Source organism: Rhineura floridana, chromosome 9 (genome assembly GCF_030035675.1).
Source record: "Rhineura floridana isolate rRhiFlo1 chromosome 9, rRhiFlo1.hap2, whole genome shotgun sequence".
Taxonomy (NCBI): domain Eukaryota; kingdom Metazoa; phylum Chordata; class Lepidosauria; order Squamata; family Rhineuridae; genus Rhineura; species Rhineura floridana.
Genome location: NC_084488.1, coordinates 3,168,534 through 3,183,353, shown reverse-complemented (window position 1 = coordinate 3,183,353; position 14,820 = coordinate 3,168,534). Strand labels below are relative to the sequence as shown.

Below are 14,820 nucleotides of genomic sequence, written 5' to 3'. Positions count from 1 at the left end.
TATCTCCATTTTAGTTAATGACTGTGCCAAGGTATTGATAATCCTTGACAAGTTCAACATCCGAAGGAGGGGATTGGAAGGGAAGGGGGAAGGGGGGGATTGGAAGGGGAGTGGGGAGGGGTGAAGGAAGGGGCAAAAGGGAGGTGATGGAAAGGAGGGAGAGGGGAGGGCAGGTTTGATCATTTGCATGCTTATTGAGTTCAATGGAATTTACTCCTGTGCAATCATGCTTAGGATAGGTAAAACTGACCATGGAGGAGGGGGAGGGGAGGGGACAGGAAGGGGAAGGAGGGGGAAGGAGGGGATTGGAAGGGGATGTGGGAGAGGAAGGGAGGGGTGAATAGAGAGGGCATGGCAAGAGGGAGGGGATAGGAGGGAGGAGGAGGGGAGGGCAGGTTTGATCATTTATTTATTTTTTATTTGTTTCATTTATAAACCGCCCATAGCGAGTAGCTCTCTGGGCGGTGTACAAAAAAGTTAAAATACAAAATATCACAATAAAATCAGCCTACAAACAATGAACACATGCTTTTTGAGTTCAGTGGAATTTAGGATAGGTGAAATTGACCTGGGGAGGGACAGGGAGGCAGGAGGAGGGCAGGAAGGGGAGGAGGGAGGAAGAGGGGAGGAGATTGGGTGGGTGGGCACTGGGCAGAGGGGAAGCCCCCTTCCTTTCCAAAAGGAAAACATTGTGAACAGTATCATTATTTTTCAGGGTTTCCCCCACCTTTTTATTCTACAGCAGGTACATGCAGCCTCCCACCCACATTTAAACCAAAGTTGTCCCTGGCCACATCCACACCAGACATAGTTAGTGAAGGATGCTCAGAGTTGCTAGGAGATACCCTGTTCTCCTCACAGAGCTTCAATCAGAGCGGCTAACTATTAAACCACTCTGGCCACTGGAGCTCTATCAGAGGAATAGGACTTTCCTCTCAGCACCCTTCACAAACTACACTTCCCAGGATTCTTTGGGGGAAGCCATGACTATCTAAAGTGAAATAAAGGTCTGGTGTGGGTGTGGCCCCAATTAGGCAAGCCCAGCAGCTTTTAGAACACTGTTGGTTCTTACTGAGCATGTCCGGCATTATAGTAGACTTCAATACTAAATTTCTTAAATTAATTAAAAATCAGCCAGACTTTTATTAACTTTTAAACTGCAGAGGATGAAGGTCAGAGTATGGAGCAAAGTCAGCTGCTCTGTGAACATGGTTGATTGTTAATTAATTTCAACAAATTATGAGAACTCTTGACAGAAAAAAGTCCAAAAGGGGTCTGGTTTTTCTTTCTCTTTTTACACTTTGAACTCTCGATTCTCTCTGACTGTTTTGTGTATTGTCATGAAAATTTACAGGGTTGTTAAGCAAGCGTTTCTGAGTTCAGGACTATAAGTTTTGTATTAAACCGCATAAATCACTTCAAAGCTGAAGATGTAACGAATCCTTCTGCTTGTAAGATTATGTGGGATGCTATTTCCAAGCTTCTCAAGTTCTCTTATTAAAGGGTATTTTAAGGAGTATTTTCATGTCCAGAGTCTCAGGCTGGTATCTTAATACAAAGGGACGGCTGGCTTTAAGCCCCAAAATTGTGGTACTGCAACCTTCTAAACTGACCCAAAATAGGATCTCTTTTAAGCCTGGTGAGTTGGGGATCTCCCCAAAGTCACCGGTATTTATTAAATGTGATGGTACACAAAAAAACCCTGTCCTTGCAGACCACAAAAATATGAATGCAAAAACTACTGACTGGATAGCCTTACAATACTTGGAACCACATGAGAGTGGCCTACAAGATTCTAATAACAATACATACAGACCTATCCCTCTAACATCTATCCCCTGCGCACCATCCTCCAACTGTTGTGTCTTGGAGAACCTAGGAGGCAGTATGGACACAAGAGCTAGACTGACTACGACAGGGGAATAGCACCACCCCACTAAAACTTTTCTTGGAATATTGCTGGGTGGAAGTCTAAATGCAGTAATCAAAATTTCCTTGCGTATTTGAATAAGTTTGACATTATTTTTCTCCAAGAGACATGGTGTTGTGACCATATTTACGTCAATGGATTTGTGACCTTCTGTATGCCTGCACTCCCTAACAAGAGCAAGGGCAGGGCCAGACAGGGACTGAGTATCTTGGTCTCCTCATCTCTGGATGCCAAGATAACTGAGCTCCCAGACTGTGATCCCACCTTGCTGGCACTGATTTTGGAGATGAAGTCTGTACAGCTGACCTTGCTCTTACTTAATGTCTACTTCCCTCCAGTCGTTTGCAGGGAGAATGCCATGTCAAATTGGCTCAAAACCGAATGTCATGCACATTGGATGGCCAAATTTACTCATACACTCCCTATAATTGCAGGTGATTTCAATGCAAGGACTGGGACCTATCTGGTGGATGTCTCCACCTCTGGTGTCCATCCCTCTGCCAGCAGGGGACATCTTAAGAGTAACTCATGCCACTCGAAAGATACTCTTTTAAACCCTGCAGGAGTAGGTCTGCTTCAGTTTGTTTCCAAAACTGACCTGTGCATTTTAAATGGCTCCAGTGCTGGTGATGATTGAATCATAGAATCATAGAATCATAGAGTTGGAAGGGGCCTTGTAGGCCATCGAGTCCAACCCCCAGCTCACAGCAGGAAATCCACAGCTAGAGCATCTCCCGCAGATAGCTGTCCAGCCTCTGCTTGAAGACATCCAGCAAAGGGGATCCCACCACCTCCCTAGGCAGTCGGTTCCATTGCCGAACTGCCCTTACTGTCAAGAAGTTCCTTCTAATGTCCAATCTGAATCTACGCTCCTGCAACTTAAAACCATTAGACCTAGTCCTACCCTCTGGGGCAGCAGAGAACAAATCTGTACCCTCCTCTATGTGACAGCCCTTCAGGTACTTAAAGAGTGCAATCATGTCACCCCTCAGCCTTCTCTTCACCAGACTGAACATGCCAAGTTCCTTCAACCTTTCCTCATAAGACTTGTTCTCCATACCGGCTAACATCCTTGTCGCCCTCTTCTGAACCCGCTCTAACTTGTCTATATCCTTCTTAAAATGAGGCGCCCAGAACTGAATGCAGTATTCCAGATGAGGCCTGACCAATGCAGAATATAGTGGGACTATTACTTCCCTCGACCTGGAAACTATAGCTCTGTTTATGCAGTCCAAAACTGCATTCGCCTTTTTTGCCGCAGCATCACACTGCTGGGTCATGCTCAACTTGCGATCCACTACAATTCCAAGGTCCTTCTCACACGCACTACTGATAAGCCCGGTATTTCCCATCCTGTACCCATGCATTTTGTTTTTGTGGCCTAAATGCAGAATCCTGCATTTGTCTTTATTGAATGTCATTTTATTAATTTCAGCCCAATTTTTTAGTGTATCCAGGTCCCTTTGGATTTTATTCCTGTCTTCCATTGTGTTAGCTATCCCTCCCAGTTTCGTATCATCCGCAAACTTCATAAGGCTTCCCTCCACCCCATCATCTAACTCATTGATAAAAATGTTGAAGAGTATCGGCCCCAGGACAGAACCCTGTGGCACTCCACTCGAAACCTCCTTCCAGTCTGAAGCAGAGCCACCGACGACCACTCTTTAAGTACGGTTTTCCAACCAGTTGTGAATCCACCTGACAGTATTTCCATGTAGTCTGCATTTGACTAGTTTGCTAATCAAAAGGTCGTGGGGGACTTTGTCAAATGCCTTGCTGAAATCTAGATAGATGACATCTACAGCATTTCCACCATCTACTAAGCTAGTGACCCGATCAAAAAAAGAGATGAGATTAGTTTGACAGGATTTTTTCTTGACAAACCCATGCTGGCTCCTTCTAATCACAGCATTGCCATCTAGATAGTTGCCAATGGACTCTTTTATTATCCGTTCTAATATCTTTCCCGGTATTGAAGTCAGACTGACCGGCCTGTAATTCCCCGGATCTTCTTTTTTACCCTTTTTAAAGAGCGGGACGACGTTTGCTCGTCTCCAATCCTCCGGCACCTCTCCCGTTCTCCAGGATTTCTCAAAGATGATGGCAAGAGGTTCCGAGAGTACATCCGCAAGTTCCTTCAATACTCTGGGATGCAGTTCATCAGGCCCTGGAGATTTGAACTCATTTAGGTTAACTAGGTATTTCCTGGCTATCTCCTTATCAATCTCGAACTGCAGTCCCGACCCCTTACTGAGATTGCTACCGATGCAAGGTTGCACACTGTTCCCTTTTTGGGAGAAAACAGAGGCAAAATAGGTGTTGAGCAGTTCTGCTTTTTCCTTGTTATCTGTCAACATTTTGCCATCTTCACTGAGCAGCAGTCCCACCGTTTCCTTGGTCTTTCTCTTGCTTCGAACATATCTGAAAAAACCCTTTTTGTTGTTCCTCGCTTCCCTCGCCAGCCTCAGCTCATTCTGGGTTTTAGCTTTCCTTACGCTATTCCTGCAAGCCCGAGCCATCGGTACTCTTCCTTGGTGATGCATCCTTCCTTCCAGTCTTTATACATGCTCTTTTTTACTTTTACCTCCTCCACCAGTCTTCCGTGTAGCCACATTGGCTTTTTCCGATGTCTTCCATTTTTCTTCCTCTTTGGAATTGTTTGCGATTGCACTTTTTGTAATACTTTCTTCATGAACTCCCACACTTCTTGAGCTCCTTTTTTCTTTAGTCTATCTAGCCACGGGATCCTACCCATCATTTCCCTGTGCTTGCTAAAATCGGCTTTCCTGAAATCCAAGGTCCATGTTTGACTATATTCTTCTTTGGCTTTCCCCAGAATCCCGAATTCCAGCATTACGTGGTCACTTTCCCCCAAGGTACCGACCGCTTTAATTCCCGTGACCAATTCGTCCATGTTAGTTAAGATCAGGTCCAGGATTGCTGATCCTCTTGTTCCTTCTTCTACTTTTTGAAAGAGGAAATTATCAGCAAGGCCCGTCAGGAATTTGTTGGAGGCTTTGTGCTTCGCAGAGTTTGTCTCCCAGCAGATATCCGGGTAGTTGAAGTCCCCCATCACTACTACTTCTTGCCTCCTTGAGATTTCAGAGATTTGTTTGAGAAAGGCCTCGTCTACCACCTCTTCTTGGCCAGGGGGTCTGTAGTAGACACCTACTAAGAGAGGAAAGCAACGGACAAACCTGCTCTTATGGGGTTAAGTCGGTTGGGAAGAGTGCCAAGGCCGTCGATGGCAGCTGTGCCATCACAAGGGCACTCTTATCTACATAAGGCTGGAGAGAAACCGAAAGGATGTGGGGGTGTAGCGTTTATGTGGAAGAAGCTGGTTGTAACTCTAAATGTCTCAGTAAAGACTCTTAAAAGAAATCATTGCCTGTGACTGGATCTTTTCTATACCTGAACCAGCTTTTGGTGTTGTATTGGACCACACACGCACTATCGCAGCGCGACACTACCATGTCAGTTTTATTTGTTTCTCCATTTATTTTTACCCAAATGGTCTCTACCAGACCACTTTGTTCGCTGTCTTGGATTTCCATAGAGGTGTATTTGTCTTTGACGTATAACGCTACTCCCTCTCCTTTTCTGTTGCTTCTATTCTTTCTGTAGAGTTTATATCCTTGAATGGCTATATTCCAATCATGGGAGTCATCCCACCAAGTCTCTGTTATCCCTATGAAGTCATATTTGCCTTGATGCACTAAGACTTCAAGCTCCCCTTGCTAGTTTCCCAAGCTCCGCGCGTTGGGGGGAGTTTACCTATGTTTCTCCCAGGGGCTCAAGTGTGGTCAACTATATTATTACCCATAAGGCCCTGAAAACTCTGGGTTATAGTTTCAGAGTAGCAGATTGCTCTGATAGCAACCATCTGCTGCTGGAATTTCTTTTTGCTATCCCTAGTGTGCTAGAGCTGAACACGCCACATTATGTACTCTCTATCCCATCTATAACGGCTAGCTTTAAAAAGATCAAGTGGTCCAATAAAACAGGACAGGCCTTCAACAGCTTTGTTCACCTTCCCCATACAATAAAAGCTTATAACAACAGATAGTTCACCATAAAAGGGCATAATGGCTTTTGAGGAGATGATGCAGGATATGTACTCCACTCTCCAAACTACAAACGGTATTACAAAACACCCGACAGATAGAACAAACAAGTGGTTTGACAGAGAATGTGCTGATCTCAGGAAAAGAATTCACTCTGCTTATCGCTGCTACCGTGTAAATAATGAGCGCCAACTCCTGCACTCATATTATGTGCTAAGAATATAAGAAGCTTTTATATCGGAAAAAAAGTGAGGCAATCAGGGACTCTTGGCAAATACTGATTGCAGCATCCATCACTCGTAGCACTAAATCCTTTTGGATGCTTGCTTCCGGAGCTCTAGCTGACCATAATGGAAGCCCAGATTGTTATATACCAGCAAATATCTGGGAGGATTATTTTCATGCTGTTTTCAATGACCCAAAAACATCTAACTCCAGTCCTCCCACTTATCTGCTTTCCAATATCCCTGACTGGCCCCCTGCTGATACTAATACTGTTGAGGAACTATTATCCCAGTTAAAGACAGGCAAGGCTCCTGGACCTGATGGCATCCCTTCGGAGCTGCTGAAAACTAATATCAGCTGGTGGGCCCCTCTGTTGGCCTCTCTCTTCACTCTAATAAACAAATCAGGAATAATTCCCACAATTTGGCTGAAAGCCTTCATAGTTCCCAAGAACGACCCGAGTAACTATCGTCCAATCAGTTTATTGTCTATAGTGGGGAAGGTGTTTGCCAGCTATCTAGGCCTAAAGTTGAAAATGTGGGTAAGTGACAACAACATCTTGGGAGAAGAGCAGATAGGATTCAAACCAGGATGCTCCACACTTGACCACTGTTTGGTATTGGCCCACCTAGCGCACAAACACTCTAAACCACAAGGAGGCAAACTTTTTACAGCTTTCATAGACCTAAAATCTGCTTTCGACTCTATCTCTCGTGATCGTCTGTGGAGCAAATTAGAACTGCTTTCTATTGAGAAAAGGCTATTGCTCCTGATTTGCTTATTGTACCAAAATACATCTATCCAGGTACGATGTAGCTATCGAGGTCACTTCTCGAAGGAGATCTCATCCTCACGAGGTGTCAGACAAGGGTGTGTTCTCGCCCCCACCCTATTTAACCTATACTTGGCTGATCTTCCTTCTGTCCTGCGAATGACACAATCCCATCCACCAAAGATTGGGCATACAAAAGTATTCATTCTGCTTTATGTACACGATGCGGTTCTAATTTCTCAAACCCGGCTGGGTCTTAAGAGACTACTCAGTGGCTTTGTAGAATATTGTCAAGATAATTACCTTACAATTAACTATACTAAATCTAAAGTAATAGTATTTTCCAGGAGAAAGGTCAGGTACCCCTGGTTCATGGGGAACGACAAAATCGAACAGGTTGACTCCTACAAATACCTGGGTATCTGGTTCCATGAAACAGTCAGCTGGAGAATCCATGGCAAATATGTTAAGGCCAAAGCTGAGAAAAACATGGAAGCAATGACCCACTTCTTTTTCACAAAGGGAAGGAAATTTATGCCAGCAGCAGTACGTGTTTTAAGAACCAAAATAGTCCCGATGATACTCTATGGGGCCCCAATTTGGTATCCCTACTTTAAAGGATCACTTGAAGGAATTCAATCCTTCTTCCTTAGATCTATTTTTGGTGTCCCAAGATGTGTTTCTGGAGCTACCCTTAATTTGGAGGCTGGCCTTAACTCTTTAAAATCCTTAGCTTGGGTCTATGTCATTCAATTCTGGCTATGCTGCTGTCTTACGCTCACTCAAAACTCACTTACATCTCAGGTAATGAGAGACCCTCTTAAGCCATCTTGGACCAAAGTGGTGGTGGATAAAGTTGTTTCAGTTGGCCTTTCTCCTTCTGACTTACTCTCTATGGAACTTGGTAGGGCCAAGGCGATTGTTAAACGGCGGCTAGTGGACACTGACATCCAAGAGCTTCTTGTAGCTGCTTCGGGTCCTTGTTCCCCTCAATCACTGGGTCTAACAGGTTTCCCTTGTAATGATGGGATGCTCTACCTAAGTTGGCTTTCTGTACCTAAGTACAGGAGGGCATTTTCTCTGGCCCGATTCAACACCCTACCTTCTAAACTCTTGGAGGGTATATACGATAAAACTCCAAGGAATAATAGATGCTGCCCCTGTGATAATGCTGGAGTCTGTTTTACATGTTCTGTTTAATTGTAGGTATTATGAAGGGGCCAGAAAAGACCTTTTATACCCCATTATGCAGTCCCTTCCAGGCCGCTCCCCTGAGTCTCTTCTGCCTGTTTTACTAGAGGGCTCTGACAAGGCAATTACCGTTCAAGTGGCCAAATTTCTGAACTTGGCCATTGTGACCAGACCCTGTAAGACTGTGAATTGTAATTAATTTTATCATATTGTTTTGATGTCTGCATTGCTCTGTCACCAAGCAGTCTCATTTTAATATTTTTATACTGTATTGTGGTCGGTTGACTGAAATAATAATAAAAAATTATTCTATAAGTTTTGTAAGGTTTTGTTTTGAAATGAGCTTATGGGAAGCATCAGAATGGCACTCTCGTGGCTGTATAACATAAAAAAGTGGTGAATAATATAGAACTGAGCCATTACATTATGCCCTCTGATGTTTGCCCCATTACTACAATGAATTTGCAGCCCAAAATTCATTGTAGTAGAGTGCCTAAATATTCACTTGAGAGCTCACTACTATCTATAAAGCAACAAAATAATCTTGTATCAGCAGTTAGAACTGCTGGTGACATCTCTTTCTTTAGAAATCTGACTGTTCCTAGTAATTCTGATCCATTGGACTAATTGGAATGATCTTATGTGCCTCTTTCCTGTTCTAAGTCACAAACTAGCTCTACACGATCCATTATATGCCTCTTACACCTTTTACACAGACCCATAAAAGTGCTGGGGAAAACCTGCTACATCTCACAAGCAGGCAACTAAAAACATTGTTTCACCACCTTCCTGTCAGGGGTTCTAGAGCTTGAACCAGGAACCCTGTGACCTGAGTTATCTGAGTAATCAGGCACTCTGTGGGCCATTGCTGTTTGGGGCATCTCCCTCTTTATACAGTTTCTCTTTATGCATTGTTGGGACTAGTGGGGTGGCGCATTTGCCTCTGGATTGGTCAAGCCTGGTAAATATTATGATCCCAGAATCCAGCAGCAATCCCAATACGGAATCGGTGGTTGCAGCGTTGCCTACAGGCTGGGTTCCTGACTCTGAGCCTAATGCTGGTGATCAGGAGACCACTGAAACTGAGGTTGGCAGGCAGGAACCCCCTGAACCAGCTCTACAGCACTAAAATGAGAACCAATTCCCTCACATGGGCTTGAGGAATCAAGTGCCTCCCACACTATCTCCCCAGTCCAAGAGCACAGGAAATGCATCAGGCAGGAAATGCATTGAAAGTGCCCCTTTAGAACAGAGTGTTGGCCCTTTAACAGACTAATTCTCAACAAGATGGCAGAGCTTAGAAGAAGTGGACTGGAGGGAGGAGCCTGTCAGAGTCAGTAGCTCGCTAGGAGCTCTCCGTGATGCTGCCTATGCAGGAGTAGAACAGGACATAGAATAAACACTGGATCCTGCCTTTCCACTTCTACCTAGTCAAGTTTTTGACTACTGCACTTCAGGCACATAGTAAGGCCCGATTCTGATTCCCCACAAGCGATCACAGGGATGCTGAATTAGAGAACAACCTGTTTCAGATGTCAATGCAGGAGGAAGTGAACAGACACAGGGGAAGGGGGTCCATGTGCAGCACCACGGCAGCAGGATCCACCTGCTCATTTGTTCAACTATCTGAAACAAACCGACACGTGTGTACGTTCTCGTCAGTACACATTCATTTCTCGGAGTATTAATACTGTAGCTGCAAAAGGGCTACTGAAATGGATCTGGCCTAGCTTGACCCTGACACATTGTCATCTTCTTTCAGTCTCTCCATATTTTTGTCAACAGCAGCATTTGTTGACAGTCATTCCCCAGTTCCTTTCACATCCTTATGCCTGCCACATGATTGATTATACTTTAATCCCCATTAAGATGTTTGAAAATGTTTTCAGGCAAAAATTAATTGTATTCTGTAGTAGAAAAATGCTAACAATCTTCAGGAAAAGCAGGGTACCTCACATGGGAATTAAAAGTATACAAGCCACAGGCAATTTATAGCTTCATGATAGTAAAGCTTTATACACTGCAAGGGAAGAGAGGCAAACATAAACCAATTTTGTGGGATTATCCAGGTTAATCCCATAAAATCATGTGCCCTTTAAAGATTTTCAAAAAAACAAAAAACCACAAGCAAACACATACACCTGCCTGGAAGTGTAGTACACATAGTGAAAGATCTTTGCAGACTTGCACCAGTTTCTGAGATTACACAATAACAAACAAGCAAAACCTGTCTGCCTGGACTCACATCCATGCAATCAGAATAGTTGTGATGTAAAGAAATGAGAACAGAATGGCAGCACACATTCGGAGGTAAACATGCATAAGGAGGGAAAAGGACCTGGCTACAGCACACTGCAGTAGAGAAAAACAGACTGTACCATGCTGTTTGTAGATAGGGGGTTTCCTATAGATGTTATCTTTTATTCCAGGGTCTGAGAAAAAGGAAAGGGAAAAAAACAACCCCAAACAGTAAGCAAGCAGTTGAAATATGCTTCCTCTTATACCGAATACCTCCACCACCCCACACCCACAAATACTGAGTAATGCCTTGCTTAATGAGCATATCAATAAATAAATCATTAATATTGGCTTGGTTTCCAACTTTTTGCTCTCTTCACAGAAGGAGAGTTGCACTCATGGAAGGACCCCTGTGGGCATAGATCTTCTGTTAATGGAACAAAAGGTTAGGTTCTAACTCAACGTCAAATTCATTTATATGTGCCACCTTTCCGTAGTATGCTTAAGGTGGCTGAGCAGCAATTGTTCATTTCAGTCATATTCTTTTTTATGATAAAATGCCATTTTAAAAACGAGCTTTTTGCTGAAATTGTCACTCATTTCTAATGGGACTAAAGCCTTATTCAGGTGTTAAACACATGTAAAACCATGATGTGAGCAGCAGAGCTTGGAAGTAATTCGTTACAAGTAACAAATTACTTGTAATTCATTACTTTTTTGAGAAATGAGTGGGTAATTCCTTTACATTTTGATTGTAATAGAATGAAGAGCAATTTTATTACTGTTGAGGAGTAATTGTAATGTTTTGGGCATTACTTGGGGGGAAGTCGTCTGCTCCTCTGATTTGTGGATGAAAATCATGTGCCTCAAACTGGGCTTCTGTGCAGCATCGCTCTTCCCTCATGCTCTGTGGGTGGGTAGAAGGCAATGAGGGAAGAGGTGGAGAGTGAGATGGGGTGGAGTGGAGAAAACAATTGTTTAAAAAATGGATGGTGGTGGTGAAGAATGAAGAGGAGGTAAAAAGGAGCCGATGGGCAAGAACATGGATAAAGGAGGAGAAGGAGGCAGCAGCAGAATGGAGATAAAGAACTTTGGAGGTGAAAGATGACAATGTGTGTGTGTGTGTGTGTGTGTGTGTGTGAATACTGTGTTTGCACTTGGCACACAAAGTGGCCTCCACCACCCTCTCTGGCTACTGTGCTGCATTTGCAGTATTTTAACTTTTTTGCATCTCAGGGGAAAATGTTTGCTTGGGTGAGTGTCCCTTAGTTGGTGGCAGGGCAGGGTCTGGGAGGTGGTTAAATGAGAGAGATTACACTTGCTGGCTGAGTGGGGTGGGGTTGCACTTGGTTTGATGTGCAAAGATCTGTGTAGTGGCCTCTGCCTCCCTCCCCATCTCCATTACCAGCGGAGAGATCACCATTGCTATCATGGATAAAAAGGATTATTCTACTACCTCTGTATGTGTGTGTTTACTTTTAATGTTGTTTTAGGATACTTAGATGTGCAGCAGCCAAGGCCAGCACCTTGTAGGTGTTTTTTTTAAAAAGAAACTGAAATGTAATTGTAGTGATTACTTCTGAGAAAAAATAATCAGGTACTTTCAGAGCAATTGCAACTGTACAGGTAATTACTACTTTTTTGGGCCATGCAATTGTAACTGTAATTTATTACTTTTTAAAAGTAATCTTCCAAGGTCCGGAATGAGTCGCTTCAGCTCCAAGGTCACACACACCTTGTATTCAGTATGAATGTCAGCACAGAGGGGGGCTTCATGTGTACAGCTATACATGTGTCTGCTTCTAAGCAGTCTGGAATCCTAATTGTTCAGGGTTCCAGACGGTGTAGAAAGTATGTGCAATGCAGTGGAAATATCTAGAAGACATGTCATCTACTCTACTGTCATAAATGTACTGTAAGAGTTTCTCATTATTTTAAGAGAATACATGATTTAGCCATCTTTAATCTAGTTCATCCAGCCAGCATTAAAATACAAATTACCATCACGGATCATTTTTCAAGCTTTTTTGCTATAATGTTTTTGCAGTAACTTTTCAAAAGCTTGTCAAAATCCCAAATCACTCAGGGTCCTGGACCCTCTCCCTATAGATGCTCATGATATATGTGAAGATGCCAGGAGGAGGGGCTACTCTGGGCACATGACATCAGCACAGTTCCACTCCTGCCTCATGTGTTGGTTTCACATGCAAGTATAATATCTGAATAGGGCTTAGGTCCAAATTGGATGTGATGCAGGTGATCTGATCATGTGATTTGTTTAAAAGCTGCCATGTTGAATCCAAGCTGAAATATTAAGGGCCAAACTAGAAATGGTGTGAGATCTTCCAACATCTTTTTTTCTTTAGAGTTTGGTTTAAATCAGGTAAAGTACATGGTGAGAAAGTGTTAAAAAAATTATCCAGTGCTGCTGCCCCAATCCAAATAGGATTCCTGATGCTTACAAGCAAAGGAAAAGATGTTGAGAGATCTGATCACAGATCTTACACATTACTTCTGATTTGGCTCTTAACGATTTGATTGCCTAGAAATTCAATATTAATAGATGGAAGTTCAGATTTGTATATTAGGCATAAAATGCAGTTAACTGCAGTATTAAAATCTGTTTGGTTTATATAAGTACATTGGCTACTTTTATACATGCAAGCATTACAGATGATGCCAATTAAAGATTAAAATTAAGCAATGAATGCCTACCTGGAACATGAAAATGTCTAGGTGCTTGTTGATAGAGAGATGGTGAAGATTTGCTGTCTGAACACATGGACAAACTTGGAGTGCTCCGACCACTTTCACTGCCTCCAAGAGGAACAGCAAAAACAAACAAAACAAAAAGCATATAAAACAAAAAATGGCAAGCAAAATAGAGAAATTCAAGCATAAAAAAAGCTTTTTCAAATGACTTGTTAATCCAACAGGTTGTTCTTTTTAAAGAAACGGCTTAGGAAGCCCCACATTATTTTCATCATTCTGGCTCATATCTTAAAACCTATATATGTATGGAATTAAGATTTTGTGCTTGTAACTATGTTTTATAGAAGGGTTGGAAATGGCATTACTAGAAGTTTAGTCCAACATCATAAAGAGATGGTTTGCATTCCAATCAATCTGAGTTGCATTCTCTCCCAAAACATATTGACAAGGACTATAACATCAAAGGTGTGGAGCAGGCCCACCGTTATCAGTCCATATGAACATTATTCTGACATTGGTCTTTCTAACCCATTACTGTTTATTTTAACTAGTAGTGATTCCAAGGTCTTAGGCACAGTACTTTGATAGCTCAGATATTGTTATAAATGAAAATGCCAGAGACTGAACTTGGGGCCATCCTAGGCTATCCTGGTGTCGTATTTTACAGAGGAGACTCCTCTATTTGAAGGGCTGTCTGGCCCAGGTCCAGTTTTTTTTAAAAAAAGAGCCAAAAGAAGGGAGAGCAGGGGCCGAATTGGCCCATCAGTCATGGGAAACTTCAGTCTGGACAACAGTCTGGAGTCTGGTCACCTGATCACAGTCTTCCCCACCATGGTGAGATGTGTATAGCATTTCTGTTTAAATTGTAGTAATTATTTCTAAACGTGTGTCCCTCTTCTACACATATAAATTAGCACCTGCAATTTGTCATTTTTGTCCTCCTTTTCTTTTTGCATCTGCACTTTCTTGATGATGTGCAAGTAGCCACCCTAGCTATCTGGATGCCAAGCACCACTGAGCAATGGCCCTCCCTCTTCCCCCTGCTGCAATGGACTGACTCAATACAGCCTAGTCCTGGAGCATACTGCAACCTGCAGCTGATTTAATTGGCTGACTTGGCTGTTCTGATTCCATCACAGGACCAAACTATATGCACTGTTAAACATGGGCGATTGCATTTAATGTTTCTACTTATTTTCTTCTAAAAAGCAGCCAAGAGTGGGGATGAAGGGGGAGATTATCAGGGCTAAAGCATTAATGCTGTCCCTCTGCTGTGGTCCCAATGCATCCCTGCTAGACAGCCAAATGGGTTTGGGAATTTTCATAGGGACTGCCATGGGGAGAAGAGTTAACCTTCACCCCTTCATATATACCTCAGCTCTGATTCCCCACCCCATCCATGGCTGTTATTTAGAAGAAAAAGTCTAGACACATTAAATACAATCACACATTTAATGTGACATCTACTTTTGCACAATAGCATAGTGGCAAATCCAGAAGTGCAGAGTCCCTTCATGATAGTCACAGCCATGCCTTCACCTATCCTTTCTTCTTCTTCTGAGAATGAGATCCTAGTTAATGCAGACATCCCTAGGAGCCAATAAGCATGGAAGGAAAGGATGTTGAATGAAGAGGCTTCTCAGCGGCTGTCTCACCTCCTTTCACTCTGATTGGCTCCAAATCAGCTG

At 43.0% G+C, this 14,820-nt stretch overlaps 1 protein-coding gene across 8 annotated transcripts in view; it reads right to left on the bottom strand.

The window, feature by feature from the left end:
- ABLIM2 (actin binding LIM protein family member 2) overlaps nucleotides 1–14,820 on the bottom strand; it is a 128,851-nt gene that overhangs the window by 26,166 nt on the left and 87,865 nt on the right. For 6 of the 8 annotated variants that reach the window (XM_061585003.1, XM_061585011.1, XM_061585005.1 and 3 more), the window contains 2 exons: nucleotides 13,136–13,237; nucleotides 10,561–10,614 (listed from right to left, as the gene is read on the bottom strand). The exons of 1 other annotated variant lie outside the window; for it this stretch is intronic. In XM_061585003.1, the coding sequence (XP_061440987.1) occupies nucleotides 10,561–10,614; nucleotides 13,136–13,237 (156 nt within the window). The remainder of the gene's footprint in view (nucleotides 1–10,560; nucleotides 10,615–13,135; nucleotides 13,238–14,820) is intronic. One more of the 8 variants, XM_061585004.1, reaches the window with a different exon arrangement.